The 20,546-nt window shown below is 53.6% G+C and overlaps 1 protein-coding gene across 1 annotated transcript in view; it reads left to right on the plus strand.

The window, feature by feature from the left end:
- Nucleotides 1–20,546, plus strand: part of Dnah17 (dynein axonemal heavy chain 17) — a 106,485-nt gene that overhangs the window by 70,234 nt on the left and 15,705 nt on the right. The window contains exons 53-69 of the mRNA XM_074045000.1: nucleotides 455–646; nucleotides 3,794–4,060; nucleotides 5,152–5,313; nucleotides 5,978–6,211; nucleotides 7,083–7,247; nucleotides 9,096–9,191; nucleotides 9,272–9,489; nucleotides 12,068–12,275; nucleotides 12,565–12,680; nucleotides 13,401–13,593; nucleotides 13,860–14,095; nucleotides 14,704–14,826; nucleotides 16,029–16,233; nucleotides 16,868–17,032; nucleotides 17,250–17,390; nucleotides 17,641–17,811; nucleotides 20,207–20,329. Of these exons, the coding sequence (XP_073901101.1) occupies nucleotides 455–646; nucleotides 3,794–4,060; nucleotides 5,152–5,313; nucleotides 5,978–6,211; nucleotides 7,083–7,247; nucleotides 9,096–9,191; nucleotides 9,272–9,489; nucleotides 12,068–12,275; nucleotides 12,565–12,680; nucleotides 13,401–13,593; nucleotides 13,860–14,095; nucleotides 14,704–14,826; nucleotides 16,029–16,233; nucleotides 16,868–17,032; nucleotides 17,250–17,390; nucleotides 17,641–17,811; nucleotides 20,207–20,329 (3,015 nt within the window). The remainder of the gene's footprint in view (nucleotides 1–454; nucleotides 647–3,793; nucleotides 4,061–5,151; nucleotides 5,314–5,977; nucleotides 6,212–7,082; nucleotides 7,248–9,095; nucleotides 9,192–9,271; nucleotides 9,490–12,067; nucleotides 12,276–12,564; nucleotides 12,681–13,400; nucleotides 13,594–13,859; nucleotides 14,096–14,703; nucleotides 14,827–16,028; nucleotides 16,234–16,867; nucleotides 17,033–17,249; nucleotides 17,391–17,640; nucleotides 17,812–20,206; nucleotides 20,330–20,546) is intronic.

The following is a 20,546-nucleotide window of genomic DNA, read 5'->3' on the forward strand; positions in this document are numbered from 1 at the left end:
GACACCGAGCGCCTCTCCTGGCTCAATATACAGCAGTTCCCCTCCTTATCCACGGGGGATCCCGTCCAAGACCCCCCCCAGTGCACGTCCAAACCCACAGACAGCGGCAAGCTCTACATGTATGGTTTTTCCTGCACATGCATGCCTATGGTACAGCATAATTTATAAATTAGGCACAGTGACAGGTTGACACCGACTCACAATAAAACAGAAGAGTTAACATGCTTTGAAAGGGTTAATTTAAAACTTACGAAGTGATTATTTCTGGAATCTTCCATTTAATATTTTCGGACCGCTGTTGACCGTGAATAACTAAAACCATGGCTAAGTGGGGGCGGACTCTGAGCATCTGACTTCCAGCAAACACCCTGTGTGTCGCCTCAGCAAGGCACCTCTGCCAGGAATTGCTGCTGTCCTGGCAGGTGACCCCATGTGACCCCTGTGGTCTGTGCAGGTGCTGTTTGAGGACGCCGTGTCTCACATCTGCAGGATTAACCGCATCCTAGAGTCTCCTCGCGGGAATGCCCTGCTGGTGGGTGTGGGTGGCAGCGGGAAGCAGAGCCTCTCTCGCCTGGCCGCCTATATCAGCGCGCTGGACGTGTTCCAGATCACCCTCAAGAAGGGATACGGGATCCCGGACCTCAAGGTGAGGCACCGCACTGTCAGCTGCCCTCGGGGTAGGGAGGAAAGTCCTACCACTCCTTTGTCCAATGAAGCAGCCAGCCAGCCCGGACACTGACTGTCACCACAGTCCTTGTCCAAAGTGTCTTGATCTTGTGGCCATTGCGTGGCCCCTGTGATGCAGGAAGGAGGGCGTCTCAAGTACCCAGTGGCTTGCCCCATAAAGTCTTCAGGGATCAGAGTGATCAAAGGGGTTTGATTTTTGCCCTTGGTCACTGGCTGTTCTAAAATGTTCCCCAGATCTCCAGATTAAAAAATTCAGAGCCATTGCTAGGTGTCTTGCTGCATGCCCAAGATTCTGATTGCTGCATTTTGAATTATTAAGCATTAGTGGGAGCAGGTCTCCGTGCTTAAGGCAGATGCTGCTGGGGCTTTATTAAATTGATCTCTCCTTCCCGAAAATTTGCTCTCCCAGGGAGCTGTGTGCCAGTCAAACTCTATTAGTCTAGAGCGAGTGATTGTGGTGCTTGAGAAGAGACCTGAAATTGATCGGAGCACACCACTCAGCCGTGTCGCTCTGTGTTTATGTCTTGGCCGCTTCTGCCCAGATGATGCCAGGGAGCCACTAAGGGGACCTTACCCACACCACATGGCGGTCGCTGGCTGCCAGGTGGCTTGAGTGGAGACGGTCTGGAACTCAGCCAGAGTTCAGTGCCCAGGATGGCGCAGGTGCGTGGGCAGGGGTCTGCTGGCAGAAACCCTGGTGAGGACGGTGGGGACAACCACTGGGCCAGCCTCCGGCTTCTCTGGCCTCATTGTCCTGTATTTTCGGATGGATCTGATTCTTTATGTAGAAAAGATGGCCGACTCCAGTTTTTTTTTCTGTTTTTTTAGCAGTACTGAGGTTTGAACTCAGGGCTTTGCTCTGGTGAGGCAGGCACTCTCTCTTGACCCATGCCTCCAGCCCAAGTTGACTTCATTTTTAAGTCCCAGTGTGAAGGAACAGGGCCTTTCACCTGGCCTCCTGAACCCCGTTAGCATGTGATGGCCTTGTGGGTTACTGGTGGAGTCCGTCTACACTGATGTCCCCACATCGCTCGGTGTGGTTCAGATCTTTCTTCCCATCTGGAGCTGAACGCTTTGCTGGGTTTTCTCCAGTCTCCAGTGAAATTGTGTTGATTTGCATTTGTGACTGCATCATTCTCCTTGCTCTGCCCGTGTGAGGATTTTGTTCCTCTTTCCTCACCTCAGCACCAGCCGCGGGTGTTTGGTCTTCACAGTGTTCCTGTCCTCGCAGACGTGCGCCATGGCAGCTCTGTGCTGTGATCCACTCTCTGGACCCCCATCAACCCTCACGAACCAGCTTCACCCTGGCCTTCTGTTATTTCTTTATTGAACTTACTTATTTTTGGGGTGCCGGGGACGGAACCCAGGCCTCACACCTGCAGGGCACGCGCTCTACCACTGAGTTGCACCCGCTGAAGTCCTCCCGCTTTTTGTTTCGCTTCTTCGTTTTGTTGTTTGTTTAGATAAGGCCTCGCCGTGTAGCCCAGGCTGACCTCAAACTCAGAATCTTCCTTAGTTTTGGGACTACAGGCATATGCCACCATACCCAGCTTTCCTCTTGCTTTTTTTTTTCTTAGCTTTAGCTTGTCCAAAAATATGAAATTTGAGACTCACTGTTGACCCCAATCAACTCTAAAACAGCAGCCTTGGTGACATTTCTCAAACAGACTTCAGGAGTTGGGCTTGCTTCCAACGTATGAAATTAAAGTGTTCAGGGTTCCTGCAGTGGACGTTTTCAAAGTATTTCAGAAAGTCACAGAAGCTGGGTGCCCGTTGCTAACACCTGCAATTCTAGCTACTTAGGAGGCTGAGATCAGGAGGATCGAGGCCAGCCCAGGCAAACAGGCAAACAGTTCATGAGATTCCCATCTCCAAAATAACCAGAGCAAAATGGCCTGGAGGTGTGGCTCGAGCCATAGAGTGCCTGCTTTGCAAGTGCAAAATCCTGAATTCAAACCCCAGTTCCACCAAAAATGAAAATCGCAGAGGCCCACAAGTCTTTTTATTTATTTATTTATTTATTTATTGGGAGTACTGGTGTTTGAACTCATTGCCTTGCGCTTGCTAAGCAAGCACTCTACCACTTGAGCCTCTCTGCTAGCTCTTTTTTGTGTTGGTTTTTTCAAGATAGGTTCTCATGAACTATTTGCCCAGGCTGGCTTTGAACCACGATCCTCCTGATCTCTGCCTCCCAAGTAGCTGGGATTACAGGTGTGAGCCACTGGTGCAGTGCATAGGTCTTATTGGAAACAAATCAGACTCAGGCCCGGTGACGTGTGTATGCCTGCAATCCCAGCACTCAGGAGTCTGCGACAGGGGGATCTCAAGTTCGAGGTCAGCCTGGGCTATGTAGCAAGACTCTGTATGAAACAAAAATAAGACCCACGTAGATAAAGCAAGTCATCAAAACCCTGGAAAGGAGGCCTGCTTTGCCTCATCTCCTAGGATCGCGTCCCCCATCCGAGCCTGGAGTGGATTCATTTAGGGTCTCTTTAAGGGCTTCCATGTAAGGTTTTGTTGACGTTTTTCCTTCTGCGTGTGGGGTGAAATACACATTACGTACAGTTTACCATGGTAACCATTTTCAGTGACTGGTTCAGTGGTACTGTGATGTAACCACCACCACCACCACCCATCTCCAGAGCCCTTCCAATCTTACAAAATTGAAACTCTGTCCCCATTAAACAACTCCCCACTCCTCCTCCCTCAGCCCCTGACAGCCCCACCCCCACTTTCTGTCTCCCTGGCTATGAGGCTCCAGGGACCTCCTCAAAGTAAAATCCTACGGTTACCTGTCCTTTTACGCCTGGCTTGTTTCACTCAGTGTGATGTCTTCATGGTTCATCCTTGCTGTACCATTGGTTTGGAATGTCCTTTCTTTTTTTAAGTCTGAATGACATGTGACCAGTATGGACACACCACATATCACATGTCCATCCATCCGTCATCGGGTACCTGGGCTGTCCCCGCTGCTGAGAGAGTGGCTGTACTCCACTGTCTCCATGGAAAGCTGGTCCCCAAGGGTCCGGCTCTGGGTGGCTATAGAAAATGCTCTACATGAACTGTTTCTCGTCAAGGACTCTAACTGTGTCCCTGTTGGGTCCAGATCGACCTGGCCGCTCAGTACATAAAGGCAGCAGTGAAGAGTGTGCCCACGGTGTTCCTGATGACAGACTCCCAGGTGGCCGAGGAGCAGTTCCTGGTGCTCATCAATGACCTGCTGGCCTCTGGGGAGATCCCCGGGCTGTTCACCGAGGATGATGTGGAGAACATCATCTCCTCCATGAGGTCACAGGTGAAGTCCCTCGGCATGACCGACACTCGCGAGGCGTGCTGGAAATTCTTCATCGGGAAAGTGCGCAAGCAACTCAAGGTAGGACCTCACCTCGGGTGGTCCGGCCCTCGGGTCTCAGGTCTGTGCTCTGTAGAGTTGGGACTGTTTCTTCCCAGGAAATGGAAATCCATAAGGAGAGTGGAAGGTGGCAGGGCGGGGAGCATCCGATGAGCTGGAACCTTCAGATTTACCGCACGTGGGCCGTCAGAGAGCCTCAGGGCTAGTGAAAGTGTTATTTGTACACATACACCAAGTGTAAATAGATAAGCTCACCTTGACCTTCAACGTTACCTGTAGGAAATGAGGCTAAACTCCTGCAGTGAGACCAAAGGGACTTGGGGCCGTTTGGTTCCTCCTCAGAGTTCAGGTAGAGAGGCTGCCCGGTGCAGGGTCCAATGCCACAGCCCTGCTGGATGTCTGCGGTGGTCACTTCTCCCCCCACTTCGTGCTATAAAGCCAGCATCCTCTCTGCTTACACAGTCAATGGGTCTTATGTTGGGGGCGAGCGTTCCCAACGACTGCCACCTGCTTTGGGCTCCTCTTTAGCAAGGGCCTGACCACACCCTCACACCTCTAGAGAGAGCTGGGAAATGAGTACAGTTAGCTGCTCCCAGCCAACGGTCACTTCCAGTGAGTCAACCGACTATACTCCCAAATAAAGGGACCAAGAAGGAGGAGGGCAGTGAGACCAAGGCTCCGTGAGAAGGAAGGTCCCCCCTAACAGAGGAACCCCAGGGTCTGTCTCCACACACCTTCTCCAGCTGGGGTCCCAGGGAGTTGGTGTCCTGTCCGGACCTCATCCACTGTCCTCTAGGGGCTGCCGGCAGCTCCACGTCTCATGCTGGAACCAGAAGGGACTTCAGTTTCCGTGTTCTTGAGCCTCATCTGCCCAGCGTGGGGGCTACGTCCAGCCCTTGCTTCAGAAGTCTAGCAGAGGTGGAGTTACTCTGAACCCTCACAGCACTAGCAAGGACGTGAAGTTGAGAGTTGATTCATGACTGTACCTGGCCACCTAGATCCAGGAGTGCTCTCAGGCCTGGGGACACCGAGGCCCTATATAGTCTGTAAAAGTGATAGCTTTGACCTCACTGGCACCCCCGGTGAGTGGCTCACCTGTGTCCCACATCTAGGTGATTCTGTGTTTCTCCCCCGTGGGCTCTGTCCTGCGTGTACGAGCCAGGAAATTCCCTGCTGTGGTCAACTGCACGGCCATCAACTGGTTCCACGAGTGGCCAGAGGATGCCTTGGTGTCCGTCAGCGCTCGCTTCCTGCAGGAAACCGAGGGCATCCAGGTGAGGCAAGGAGGGCACAGATTCAGGTTTTCAGTCTCCAAGACAGGAGCCCCCAAGGAGCAGACACGGGCACTGGCACCACATAGGGAGTCGGGGCCACCACGTAGATGGCAAAGCAGCGTGTGTTGGAGGAACATATTTTCAAATGAACCGGAGTTAAAACTGAGATGGCTTGGAGCACTTCTGGGGAACAGCTCTCAGGGCTTGTCTCAGGTAGTAAGGCAGATGCAGATGGCTAGGAAAAGTCACTAAACCCAAGGACCCTACATAGGAAATGTACAATAAATGTTTGCTGAATTGCTTGGGATAGGAAAACATATTAGCCTCAAGTACGCAAGGAGGGTATGTGGTGTGGTTGTGTGTGTGTGTGTGTGTGTGTGTGTGTGTGTGCGCACATGTTCGTGCATGTCCCAGACACTGGGCTAAACCCTGCAGTGGTTCAGTGGCACCTCACAGTCTCACTGGCCTGGAAGGAATTGCTCTCCTGTGCCTCTTTTATCTGTCTCTATGTTTCTTGTCCAGGGTCCAAGTGGGTCCAGCAAGCCCCACCTTGCTGATCTGCTCTGGCAGACAGGGGACTCCTTTACCTCTGGGCCCCTTGGACCAGTCTAGGGCCCTAGTGGGAGAAGGGCCCAAGGATGACTAGCCTATCCGGTCCTCACAGCCAGAAGTGAAGACCTCCATCAGCCTCTTCATGTCCTATGTGCACACCACTGTCAACGAGATGTCCAAGATGTACCTGGCCACTGAGAGGCGCTACAATTACACCACCCCTAAGACCTTCTTGGAGCAGATCAAACTCTACCAGAACCTGCTGGCCAAGAAAAGAATGGAGCTGGTTGCCAAAATCGAGAGGCTGGAGAACGGGCTGATGAAGCTGCAGAGCACAGCTTCCCAGGTAGGAGACACAGCACGGGCTGCCGCTCCAGCTCCTTCCTCCAGGGGCCTCAGTGGTGACACTGCCACCACAGGCTTCCACAGGGAGATCATCATACGTAATTCTGAGCACTGCATGATGTAGCGTGAGCATGACTCCTGCCCTCGAGAAACTTTCATTCCCAGACCAGAATATAAGAACACAGATGTGAAACGCTTTGGTAATGTCAACCTTATGACATACGCTCTGCGTGAGTGACGGCTCGGCACCCCGTGTCTGGGAGGTTTGGTTCTCCAGTCCAAGGTAGTCAATGAAAAGGCCTCCATTCTTGTGTGCCATTCACACTGAGGTGCCTGGCTCAGAAAGCTTCTGCAATGCTTTCTTTCTTTCATACTGTATTGATTTTCGAGTCTTCTGCCTGGCTTTAAATGCCCTCCATAATGGAGTCCTGGCTTCATCTCTACAGCCCACTGTGGGCACCGCTGAGGGAGCACCGTGAACTGGAGAACAAGCTGGGCCTCACGCTGGCTCCCAGAGAGCTTTTGATCCCTGCTCCCAGCTCTTCTTCCCACTCTCCCACCAACCCAGAGGGCCCAGGGACACCAACCCCTCAACACTGTGACATTTTTCAGTTGGTCACCTTGATTGCCAACTGCTAGAGTGCCTGGACTGTGTCTTATATGTGACCCTGTGTACACACTTGGTGCTCAATACATACTGACCTTTGAGATACTAGAAGACTCTTTTAAATGAGCCAGTGGGAGTCAGAAGCCACTGACTCCCTTCTGTTCTGCTTAGTCCGAGGCTGCTGCCCCTGGTACCCGGCCATTGGAGGGTGGCACGTGCAAGCCACAGCCCGTACGTACCCATCTCCTGGCTTCTCCTTCCCTAGGTGGATGATTTAAAGGCCACGCTGGCAATTCAGGAGGCTGAGCTCAAGCAGAAGAATGAAAACGCAGATAAGCTGATCCAGGTGGTCGGTGTGGAGACAGAGAAAGTCAGCAAAGAGAAAGCTGTTGCAGATGAGGAAGAGATCAAGGTGGAGGTCATTAACAAGGTGGGCCTCAGGAGAGCTGCTGCTCGCTGCTCTGCTCCGCCAGGCCTCCCTAGGCCATCATGTGCCACCTACAGACACGGAAAAGGCTGAGGCATTTGCACAAAGATGAGTTTCCCAAACCAGGGGACCCTGGAAGGAGGCCTCCCCCAGGTGCAGGCCACGCTCAGAAGAGAGATTGCCTTACAGGAATGCCCACCTTCAGTGGCTCAAAGCAGGGCCACCTCTGGCGGCACAGCCAGGAGGTTGCTGGCCTGCCTAATCCCCCCAGCTGGTATCACCTCGCCCACATTTTAACAAGATGCTGGGATCTGCAAGCATGTAAGGTGTTGAAAAGCCTCCACCAGAGTCCTGGCCCTCAGACTGCTGCTGGGGGTTCTCCCAGATGTTGGGATGTCAATGGCCTGGGGTGGGCAGTGAGGTGAAGAACAACTGATAGGAGAAAGTCCTAGGAACCTTTACAGCCTGATACACTGCCCTCCTCATGGGTTTATGTCATCAGGCCACATCTCTACAATGGTTACATTAAAAGTTTTCCAGCCGGGCGCCATGGCTCACACCTGTAATCCTAGTTACTCAGGAGGCAGAGATCAGGAGGATCGCAGTTTGAAGTCAGCCTGGCAAATAGTTCTCAAGACCCTATCTCGAAAAAAACCCATCACAAAATAGGGCTGGCAGGGTGGCTTAAGTGGTAAAGTGCCTGCCTAGCATGTGTGAACCCCTGAGTTCAAGTCCTAATACAGCCAAGAAAAAAAAAAAGGGTTTTCTAGTTGCTACCCACTCTCTTTTCAAGTGACAGTCAACATTCTTTTCAGCAAGTCACTTTTCCCACCTTGGGCAGACAGCCTCCTTCCCAACAGGGGCAGGTCCTAAGCAGGGTGCTGGATGGGAAGGGGACTTAAGCCAGGGTGGCCAATAGCTCCCACCCTTTCTCATTTTAACCTGGACAACCACAGCTTGTTAGGTAGATAGGGAAACTGAGGCTTGGGTCATTGTTAACTAGCCCAAGATCTTAAACTAGCAGGTGGCAGAGTTGGATCCAAGGTAGGGCCTGGACCTATGACCCTGTTTCCTGTGACTTGTCTGATTCTGGTGTGCACTGTTAATGTCCCAGGACCCACCCTTTTCTAGCCCTCCATCCAGGAATGACCCACCATGGCACCACTGGCTGATTAATGCCTCCTGTGTCCCACTCCTTTAGTCATGTCCCACATTGTCGCTAAGGAGGGTGGCAGAGGGGTCCTCAGGAAGGATCTCTGCCCTCCTTTCTGTCCTTTCCTTGAGCCCAGCCAGGCACTCAGGGCCTGGTGGCTGCTTTGCCACTCTTCTTCTTTGTGAACAAAGGCCAAGCACCTCTGGTCTGCATGGCATCTGAAGGCTGAGGGTTCTTCCTGACCCAGGCAGCGAGGGCGTGCATGCAGGAGTGAAGGAGGAGGAGTGGCATGCTTTGAGGTGTCCTGTGTGGAAGGGTCACACAACGGTGCCAGGCTCAAGAAGACCTCAGAGGTCCCAGAGGTTAGAGTCAATAAAAGGACCTGTTCCAAAGCAGCCCCCACCTCCACCATCACCAGCTCTGTCCTCTCTAATGGCTCAGGGCCAGAGCCAAGGTAGCAAGGGAAAAGGCTCACCCAGCTACAACACATGCAGGCACAGGGGGATGTCCATCAATGGGACAGCCATCAATGGGACAGCCGGCAAAGGCCACAAACGCATGGTGGTACAAGGTGCAGTCTCTGCTGTGGGGCTCAGAGCCACTGGGGCCTGGCTGGGGGCTCTCCCCTTCACCTGCCCCACCACAGACAAAGTGATGGACAGTCCTACAACGATCTCTCCCTTCTGGCTTCTTTCTAGAATGTCACTGAGAAACAAAAGGCTTGTGAAACGGACCTGGCCAAGGCAGAGCCAGCCCTACTGGCTGCACAGGAGGCTCTGGACACTCTGAATAAGGTGACACAGGAAAGGAAAGGGGAGAGGACCTGGCCAAGGGGAATCAGTGGTGATGCTTACATGCCTTTTGTCCTCTGCAGAACAACCTGACAGAGCTGAAGTCCTTTGGGTCACCTCCAGACGCCGTGGTCAATGTCACAGCTGCTGTCATGATCCTGACGGCCCCCGGGGGCAAGATCCCCAAGGACAAGAGCTGGAAGGCTGCGAAGATCATGATGGGCAAGGTGGATGCGTTTCTGGACTCCCTGAAGAAGTTTGACAAGGAGCACATCCCCGAGGCCTGCCTGAAAGCCTTCAAGTGAGTCAGGGCCGTCGGGCTTCCACCAGGTCTTCACCCAATTGCCACATGGCCGGGACCTTCCCCTGCCTGTGACCAGACCTCTACACGCATGCACACGCACACATGCACACGCACGCACGCGCTTGCCTGGGAAGGGGGTGCTGTGTGTCTTCAGCTGAGCCACGCAAAGTGGAACACAGCGATGTGGGCGAACAGTGACCTCGTGGGCAAATATGAGTGCACCTAAGCTGTCCAGGTACAGGTGAATTGTGGCCCAGGCTTCCAGGAGCCTGTCACCTCTGTCTCCCCCACTTGAAGGTTGCTGGGGCAGAGGGAAAGGCTGCGCTGGGAATCCTAGCAGCAGCAGTAATGTCCCCAGCTGGCGCCTGGGGCTGAAGCACACAGCTAACAGGCTCACGTGAATATGGTGTGTACCTGTGCACATGCAGCCTGAAGTGTACACACACACAGACATACACAAGAATGCAGTGTGTGCGCCCATGTACACATGGATGCAGGGCATTTGTGCGCACACACACATACACTTGAATGTGGGGCTTCCATGCACGCACACATGCATGTACTCACATACACGCAGGCTCAGTGAGTGCTTGCTTGCTGGAAGCTCTGTCACGTGTGTTCCCACTGTAAAGGCATCACATTTGGAAGGAAGGTGGCCCCCACAGGGCTGTCAGTGGCCTTGGTACATGGAAAGGGTGTCTTGGGGACCCTTTCAAATTTCAAAAATCTCTCATTCATGAGGATTGCTCCATTTTGTGAGCAATCCAGGTAGGAAGGGCTCCTGCCCCACACAGCTCCTTGTTTGACCATCTCCTGACAACCCAATCTCAGTGACCACCTGCCCCAACCTGAGAAAGAGGACCACACCCACGGCCCCTGTGACCGCAGGTGGGACCCACATATTCCCCAGTACCCACTTGTGTGGGAGAGGGTTGACCTCCTGAAAACCATTTAGTCGATATGGAATAATGCAAAGTATAGGAGAACAAAACAGGCTGGGGCGTGGCTCAAGTATTAGAGCACCTGCCTGGCAAACACAAGCCCTGAGTTCAAATCCCAGTACTGCCCTCCAAAATAGACAGTAAAACAAGAAAAGCACGGTAGGCCCACCACAGGGGAGGTTGCTCTCAGTGTTTGGTGTGTGTATATTTGGGGTTTTTTTGTTTTTGTTTTTTTCGGTGCTAGGAATGGAACCTGGAGCTTTTTGCACGTGCTAGGCAAATGTTCATCGCTGAGCTACAGCCCCAGTCCAAAAAAAAATTGGGGTACATTTCTTTTTTATTTTTTTCTTAAGCTTTTCCAAAGTTGAAATAATACTAGAAACACACAAATGATTTGCTTTGCTTTTATTTTTTACTTATCATTGTAACAAAAAACTTCTGCCAGTCTTACTAAAACATCCTGATCTGTAAACTGTGGTTTACAGTCAATCCCACGTGGACAAGTCAAAACTGACGTGATTGCGGCTGCGCTGGGTGTCGAGGCTGCTTCCACTCGGTGTCATAACACCACCCTGATGAACAGGTCCTCTGTGTCCCCAGCACACTTCTAGGCGGGCTATCTGGTGTGTGTTTAAAAGTGCAGACACGGTTGAGAGCCGGTGGCTCACGCCTGTAATCCTAGCTACTCAAGAGGCAGAGATCAGGAGGATCACAGTTCAAAGCCAACCCAAGCAAATAGTTCTCGACATCCTATCTCGAAAATACCCAACACATAAAAGGGCTGGTGGAGTGGCTCAAATGGTACAGTGCCTGCCTAGCTAGCATGAGGCCCAGAGTTCAAATCCCAGTGCCACCAAAAAAAGAACACTAGTTTCTAGAGGAGCTGCCTGGCATCCCTGGGCATTTTCTTGGTCACTTTAACGTTCCTTCTTACAAGTCTCATCCCTATAGCCTTACAGGCTTTGGTCTCACTGTGACCATCTTAGAACAACTGACAATGCTGCCCTGGAGGAGGGGGTGACTGAGTGGAGCAGGTGGCCAGGGGCCTCTGAGTGTGACCTGCAGTGCTGTGTCACTGTGGATGAGATGCTCAACCTTTCTGGGCCTGTTTCCCCTGAGTGAGGTGGGTGATGACTATGTAGCCAGGGCTACAGCAGAGCTGTCACTCAGTCTGCTCTCAGAACAATCCTGATGCCAGGAGTCTTGCTAAGTGAGTCCTGCTTCTGCCATTCCCCGTTGGTGTCAGTGTGGACAAGTTCCAGCCCTCACTGAACACAGTCTTCTTGCCTGTGAAAGCAGTCACTCGAGAATTAAAATGAAGTCAGCCGTATAGCCCACTGGGAGCAGAGGGACGTGCCAACCTTCTTCCATCTAGAACATAGGGCTGACACCACTGCTTCCCTTTCACCTCATGCTCAAGTTCTAGTTCAGAGGCCAGAACTTTTGCGTTTCTTCTTCTTTTCTTTGTAACCATTAAGGTACCAAAATAAATCAGTTAACACTTTCCCTGTGCAGTTGCCATCATCAGTGGCCAGGGTGGCCTGTGACACAGAACCAGTCATGGAAGCTGGGCCTATGTCCCCTGTGTCCCTGCAGAGCCCCACTCAGCACCCCCCCCCCCGTTTGCTTGCCAGGCCCTACCAAGGCAACCCCACGTTCGACCCTGAGTTCATCCGCTCCAAGTCCACGGCCGCGGCAGGCCTGTGCTCCTGGTGTATCAACATCGTCCGCTTCTACGAGGTGTACTGCGATGTAGCCCCCAAGAGGCAGGCCCTGGAGGAGGCGAATGCCGAGCTGGCAGAAGCACAGGAGAAGCTGACCAGGATCAAAAACAAGATTGCGGTAAGTGCTGGCTCGCTCGCTCGCTCTCAGCCCTGTGAGGCACAAGAGCCCCTGGCTCAGGCTGCCGGTCAATACCTCCGTGGAAAATGCGTTGGCTCAGCCTGAGTCTTGAATTATTAAGCACCAGGACAAAGTGGGGGGCAGATGTTCTGTCAGATTTTACATACCCAGGACAGCTGGGCACCCGCTGTCTGCAAACTCAGTGGGCGCTAGGCCTTCGTGGGAGGCCCAGATCCTGCCTGGGAGCCCGGCTTTATTATTCTGGGGCCTCTCCACCTTGTTCTTCCAGGAACTCAATGCCAACCTGAGCAACTTAACATCAGCGTTTGAAAAAGCAACAGCTGAGAAAATCAAGTGCCAGCAGGAAGCCGACGCCACCAACAGGGTCATCTCCTTGGCTAACAGGTGATTGCTCCTCCCCAAGGCCACCCTCCAGTCCCTTAGGCCCCTGAAAGGAATAGCCAAGACCTGCCTGGACCATTGTGTCTAAAGGAACTTACCCTGGGGCAGTGTGTGACCCTCAATACCTGGGGGAGGGGTCCCAGGGCCCCTTGAGCGCGTGCACAAGTCTCTTAGGTAAACTGGTGCAGTATTCGTGCAAGGCGAGCGAATGCCGCGTAAGTAGCTGTTGTGCTATGTTGTCTTGGGAATAAGGATAAGAAAAGTGTCTGTGAGCCCCTGGAGCCTGGGTAGAGTCAGTTCGGGGGCTGGCTTGTTCTCGTAGATTCTCCGCCCTGGTTGGCGGGTGGCCACTGATTGACAAGTGGTCAGCGTGGAGACCTGGGAGAGTCCCAGGCTACATAAGTGGTGCAGGCACAACCCTGTCATGGGACTGAGCGAGTTAGTTGTTGACGTCACCTGCCAAAAAAACCAAAGTAACCATCTCCTACGTTGGCTACTTCACCAAGGGCTGTTGGGTGCCACCAGCTAGCTGTAGGCTCAGAGTTGACCTAGCCAAAGGATTAAGGTCAGAGGCCTGTCCTCAAGTTGATGGCCTGGAAAGTGTGATGCACATGCTGGAGTCCACTGAGCCAAGAAAGGACTCGAAAGTCTGCAGATTGGGGGCGGCTTCCCTCTGCTCCTCCCTTTCACCCCAGCACGCCGCGCTCCCATGTCCCCTTGCAGGCTGGTGGGGGGATTAGCGTCCGAAAACGTCCGCTGGGCCGAATCGGTGGAAAACTTCAAAGGCCAGGGGGTCACCCTGTGTGGGGACGTCCTGCTCATCTCTGCCTTCGTCTCCTACGTTGGCTACTTCACCAAGAAGTATCGAAATGAACTGATGGAGAAATTTTGGATTCCTTTCGTGAATAACTTAAAGGTAAGAAGCCCCGTTGTGTTCATGACTCAGGGAATTTGGGGAGGCCCCTGGCAGGGTAGACGCAGCCCCCGCCTCCCGGCCGAGGCTGAACCCATTCAGGGTTTAGAAATGGCCCCATCTTGCTGGAGGCTGACATCATTTCTGGCCGCGGTGCAAAGTGCTGTCTTCTCCCGGACCGCCCAGAGTCTGACCGCAGAACGCAGCATTATTCAGAGAGTAATAAGGTCACGTCACCCCTTCTAAGAAAGAGTGCCTTTCCTTGGCAGGTGCCCATCCCAATCACAGAAGGCCTGGATCCCTTGAGTCTGCTGACAGACGACGCTGACGTGGCCTCTTGGAACAACCAGGGCCTTCCCAGCGACCGCATGTCCACCGAGAATGCCACCATCCTGTGCAACACAGAGCGCTGGCCCCTGATTGTGGACGCCCAGCTTCAAGGGATCAAGTGGATCAAAAACAAATATGGGAGTGAACTGAAATCCATCCGCCTGGGACAGAAGAGGTGTGAGACAGAGCCGGGTGCTCGGGGGGCAGCCGGGGGCTGGCTGGGCTCTGTGCTGGTGAGCACATCTCCGGTGCCCACTGCAGATCGTTAAGAGGGGTGGGTGTGGGAATAGGAAGGCTGGCCACTGGCACTGGGGCAGAGCCCCAGCAGTGAAGAATTAAATTGGGTCCTTTCTCCTCCCACTGTTGCTGCTCCCGGGCGCCCAGCGTGGCTTTACATCTTGCTTGGCCCCTGGCTAGCTGGGAGGCTCCCAGGTTGTCATTTCCTGTCTCTTGTGGTTTTCGGTCAAGTCCCAGATGAGAACCAATGGCTGTGGTTATCCGGGTAGCCATGGCCACCCTACCTGCCCTTCCTAGTGTCTGGTACATCAGGTGGGATAGAGACACGATGATGTGTGGCTCCACTTTCACTCCACTCCCCCCACAAGCCCACAGGGTGGTCTGGGAAGAAGCTGTCAACTCTTTTGAGGAAGGGATGAGTTGTCGGGAGGAATGAGCTTTTGGCCTCTTGGAGACCCGACTCTTAACTTGGGGGCTTCTTCTGGGATCACGTGACCACTCCTTCACGGCCCTCTGTCATGACCTGGCTTCTGCACTGTGCCATAGCTACCTGGACATCATCGAGCAGGCCATTTCGGCGGGTGATGTCCTGCTCATCGAGAACATTGGCGAAACTGTGGAACCCGTGCTGGACCCATTACTGGGCAGGAACACCATCAAAAAGGGAAGGTGAGGTATTGTCGCCGCCAGCTAAACCTCTCCCGGCGTGGGCCGCCTTGGTGCAGGTGTGGGGAGACAGGTGGTGCCTCCCCGGGAAGCAACAGGGGACCAACAAAAGGCTGTGGGGTGTGAAGGGATCCCCTAGTGCTGCGGACACCGGAGAGGGTCACTCCATCCCTGAGTGCACACCTGCACCAACTCCGTCAGTGGTTCCACCAGGCAGCGTCTGCGTGGCGCCATGCTCCTGTGCAAATCTTGAGACTGCAGTCCTTTTTTAAATTAGCAACATGTGTGGGTCAGTGTATTTCATACACTCACCATGTCTAGTCCCAAACATTTGTCACCCCCAAAAGGAAAGCTCCCATACATTAAGCATCGTTCTCCGTGCCCCCTCCCCCCAGACCTAAACAGCCCTAACCCCTAACCCCCGCCCCACGCCCCACCCCTGTCTCTGAGTATTTGTCCATTCTGGACATTTTATGTGAACTGTGTCTCTTTGTGTCTGGCTCTTTTTGCCTAGCGTCGTGTTTTCAAGGTTCAGCCATGTATCAGTACTGCCCTCCTTTTTAGAACTGAAGAATGTCCCATTGGCTATACCTGTCACAATTAGGTTATCCACACATCAGCTGATACAACATAAAAGCCGGAAATCAGCCATCAGGGCTGACGGGAGCTGACTTTCAAGGCAGAGGTGCACGCAGAAGCCCAGGACAGAGGGGGCAGGAGCTATGTTGACGTCTTAGACTCTGAGAAGGGCCTGGTATTGAGTGCTGATGTTCTCAGGGCTTCAGCCAGTTAGAGAGGGACCCCAAAAGTGGCTTCAACCAGAAAGAAGGGAGAGCAGATCCAAGGAGCCAGAGAGAAGCCAGTCCACAGGGGACTGGCAGCCTCAGGTTCCCACACAGGCTGCTCCTCTGAGCTGCATGGTGTTCTGAGCCATGGGACCTGGCAATGATTCTGCCCAGGCTCCCAGGTGAGCGCCAGGTGTAGCTAGTTGCATAAAGCCCACTGTGCAGAGGACAGCAGCCACCTAGATGAGAGGAGACATGGCCACCACAGGGCCATGTCCCAAGCCAAGAAGAGTTGCAGAGCCCTTCCAGCAACCAGAAGGAGGGCTTCAGGTGGCAGCTGGCCTGGAGATGGCCACCAGGCTAGTATGCAGGTGGCACTGTTGCTTCGCCTCACCCTTGCCTCCACCACCCTCCCGCCAGGTACATCAAGATCGGCGACAAGGAGGTGGAGTACCACCCTAAGTTCCGTCTGATCCTGCACACCAAGTACTTCAACCCACACTACAAGCCGGAGATGCAGGCTCAGTGCACCCTTATCAACTTCCTGGTCACCAGGGACGGACTCGAGGACCAACTGTTGGCTGCTGTTGTGGCCAAAGAGCGCCCGGATCTCGAACAGCTGAAGGTAACAGGCCCCGATGGCCGGTCAAGAGGTAGTGGCACAGAGACAAGCCAGGAGCCCCGGGACAGGCACAGACCTGCAGGTCACTGTGGACACCACGTGTCTCCACGCTCCTCTCTGAAGGTGCCTGACCGGGTTGCACTGCACTGTACCTTCATGTCCTGTAGGCTGAGTCTTTCCTTCGTCCCCAGCCCTCCTCATTCAGTCCCCAAATTTAATTCTAAATCAAATGGCCATTGCACTTGAGCAGGAGGCCCAGAGCCTCACATGACTCTAAAGCTCAAAGCCCCACCCCACGAGAAGGGTCTGCCTTGGCTGCCAGTGCGCCGGCCACGTTCCCAGTCTGGTTCATCCACACATGTGACTCAGAGCCACCGGCTGTCCTGCTCCCCATTCTTTTCCCCCACAGTCTCCACAACGGGAAGCCTCAGGGCCTCCAGCCAGGCCCCTCCACTGCACTGGGAACTCCCACGTCCATGGGCTCCTTTCAAGCTTGACGTTGTTCTTCTCGTGCGTGGGGAAGCCCAGCCTTGGCTGCACCAACACTGCAGCTCCAGGGAGGTCCAAGCATTGGGAAGGCAGAGGCAAGGCCAGGCCCCAGCTGATTTGGCTTCCCGGATCTCTGACCCCCCTGCAGGCAAATCTCACCAAATCTCAAAATGAATTCAAGATTGTCCTGAAGGAGCTGGAAGACTCTCTCCTGGCTCGTCTGTCGGCTGCATCTGGGAACTTTCTGGGAGACACCGCCTTGGTGGAGAACTTGGAGACCACCAAACACACGGCCAGCGAGATCGAGGAGAAGGTAGGGAATGGAGAGAGCATGCAGGAGCTGTGGCAGCCAGCAGGGAGGAGCCACAGGCACAGGAGCACTGGGACTGGGTCCACCCAGCACCTCACAGTCTGCTGAGGTCACCTGGGGGACTTCAGAGGGTGCAGAAGGCTTTGGATGGGTGGTACCCACCTGTTCCTGGCTGGGGCCACCTGCTGGTTTCATCCAAGCTCCTTTCATTGGTTGTGAGGTGCAAGAGGCAAAAATCACAGAAGCTAAAATCAACGAAGCAAGAGAGAATTACCGCCCCGCCGCAGAGCGGGCCTCGCTGCTGTACTTCATCTTGAACGACCTCAACAAAATCAACCCCATCTACCAGTTCTCCCTCAAGGTCAGCTGGGGTGCTGCCCCCCGCCCAAGGGCAGAGCAGGTCCAGGTGCACACAGGCATGGAGAGGGAGCCAAGGCACCCAGCTGACCACCACCACCACCACCAGCATCCTGGGAGGTCCGGGGTGGGAGTGCTCCACCCTGCTCTTCCTCGGTGCTCCGGGCGGGAAAGCCAGCGGCCACCACGAAGGATGGTGGGGTGGCCGCAGAGTCCAGTCCTGGAGCCTCCCATGCTTGGGCCGCCCCCCCCAGGCTTTCAATGTGGTGTTTGAGAAAGCCATTCAGAAGACCGCCCCGGCCGACGAGGTGAGGCAGCGTGTGAACAACCTGACGGACCAGATCACCTACTCCGTCTTCATGTACACGGCCCGGGGGCTCTTTGAGAGAGACAAACTCATCTTCCTGGCACAAGTTACGTTTCAGGTAACTACTCAAACTGTGGTCCGGGGACCGGCGACATGGGAACCTCTGGGCCCGGGGAATCTAAACTGAATTTTAACAAGATTCCAGGGTAAGCATGACGTCTGAGGTGCCTAGCGTGGGCCGCACCGGGAGCTCTGTTCAGTCCACGTGAGGGAAGTCGGCAAGGTATTTCAATGGGAGACACGCGGAGAGGGGTCTGTTAAAGAGAAGTTGACAAAGGAAGGTCATTTCACCACATTCAAGCAGTGCTGAGTACTACTGAGTCAACTGTGGACCCTGAATAATGCTTAAGAAAGAAATGTGCACGCCTGACCTGGCGACCCATGCCTGTAATCCCAGCTCTGGGGAGGTGGAGGCAGGAGAGATGAAGTTAGAGGCCAACCTGGGCTACACAGTGAGCCCTTGTCAAGAAGAAAAAGAGTTGTTGGGAAAAGAAAAGAAAAAGATGGAAAGGAAAGTGTTACAAGGAAGAATATTTGTATTGCTGTTCATTCGATCCTACTGAAGTAGTTAAAGATGTGTGTTCCATTAAATTGGTTTAAACTGGTTAAACAGCCTCTCAGCTGGGTGTCTGTAGCTCACACCTGTAATCCTAGCTACTCAGGAGGCAGAGATCAGGAGAACTGTGGTTCAAAGCCAGGCCGAGCAAATAGTCCGTGAGACCCTATCTGGAAAATACCCAACACAAAATGGGGCTGGCAGAATGGCTCAAGTGGTAGAGCACCTGCCTAGTACATGTGAGGCCCTGAGTTCAAACCCCGGTACTGCAAAAAAAAAAAAAAAAAACCCACGATGGTCTCAGCCAATCTGAGACAAAATACCTGAGACAATAGAAATTTATTTCTGGCAGCTCTGGAGGCCAGGAAGTCTGAGGTCAAGGTGCTGCCTGTGAGGACCTTCTTGCTACATCCTCCCATGCAAAGGTGACAGTGAGAGGGAGCAAGAGGAGGCCCAGCGTAATCCTTCTACTATGCCACCCCACCTCCAACACTGCCACACTGGGGATTAAGATCCCGACACGTCCAAACCACAGCACCCCCTCTGCGATCTTGTCTGCTGTGTTGTAGGTGTGGCTGGAAACTCACTTTACAGGCAGCTTGGGCATCAATGCAAACCTAGCTTTCAGTACAAACTCAAAATTGGAGCCCCCGGGTCCAAGTTACAGAAGTTTCTTTTCTATCTGAGCCTCTAAATCACAGATTCACTGTGAGATTTTCTCCTGCCTAGAAATCCTCAAGGTAAGATTTTCTCAGGGCCAGGTGCAGTGGCCCGTGCCTATAAGCTCAGCTACACTGGAGGCTGAGATCAGAGGATTGTGGTTTGAGGCCACAAAGTTCAAGAGACCTCCCCCTCCAACCCCTGCCCGCCTGCTCAACCAGTTGCTGGACGCGGTGGCCTGTCATTCCAGTTACTGTGGGGAACATAAATAGGAGGACCTCTGTCCAAGGCCTCCCCAGGCATAAAGTTGACACCGGCTCCAAAAGGGGCTAGGGAAGTGGCTCGAGTAGTAGAGCCCCTGCCTAGCTGTGCAAGGCCCTGAGTTCAATCCCCAGCACCACCCTATCCCCCGGCCCTCTCCTGTCCATCTGAGACACAGGGTGCCCAACACAGCCACCGAAAGATGACCAGACCAGGGCTGGAGGACTGGGAGCTGACATGTACAAGTGACAAGATGGAGGAGACTATGCCCCAGCAATCTCACTCAGAGGAATTAGAAACTGGTGTCCAAGCAGGTTCTTGGGACATTCAGAGCTACTGCATTCACCACAGCCCAATGACACGAATGTCCCCAAGAGGTGAATGGAGAAACCCCACGTGAACTATCCAACAATGGAACATTATTCAGCCTTAAAAACGGAACCTATGTGACACATTCCTCTTTGTTTTTTTTTTTGTGGTGGCGGTACTGGGGCTGACACAGACGATAATACGAATGAACCTGGAAAACATGCTTAGTGAAAGAAGCCAGTCATGAAAGGCGCTTACCATATGACACCATTTATATGAAAAGTCCAGAAGCAAACCCAAAGACACAGAAAGCAGATGGTGGTTGTCAGGGGCTGGGGGAAGGGAGCGGGGAGTGGCTGGTTAATGGATGGGGTGTCCATTTGGGGCGGTGGACATGTTCTAGAACTAGATTATGGTGGGGGCCTAGCGCTATGAGCGTATTAAATACCACTGGATTGTGTGTTTTAATATGGTTAACGCAGCAAGCTTTGTGACGTGTATTTTATCACAATTTTTAAAATGCAGGTGAAGACAAAGTTTTGCCCTGACTCCAAGGGGGCCAGGACAGTGTGAACTCCCCTCACCTGTCCTGTACCTGGTGACCAGGGAGGGCCCTCCCGCCCCCACTGCCAGCCTGAGTCAAGTGTGTGCCCCTCACGGTCCCCAGGTCTTATCCATGAAGAAGGAGCTGAACCCGGTGGAGCTGGATTTCCTCCTGCGCTTTCCCTTCAAGGCGGGGGTTGTGTCACCGGTGGACTTCCTGCAGCACCAGAGCTGGGGCGGGATCAAGGTCGGTCTCGGCCCTGGGCAGGTCCGACTATGGAGGTCTCTACTGGAAGCAGGTTACAGGGGCGAGGGCCCACAGTAAGACTCAGGAAAGAGGACAGAGCTCAGTGGGGTGATGCCGGCTCCCAGAAAGCTCTGGTTCCTGCTTGAGTGTGACATTGTTAAGTCCCTGCCAGCCTGCACAGGCCCAGCACAGAGCCACATCCACAGGGAGCCAGAAC

Source organism: Castor canadensis, chromosome 11 (genome assembly GCF_047511655.1).
Source record: "Castor canadensis chromosome 11, mCasCan1.hap1v2, whole genome shotgun sequence".
Lineage (NCBI taxonomy): Eukaryota > Metazoa > Chordata > Mammalia > Rodentia > Castoridae > Castor > Castor canadensis.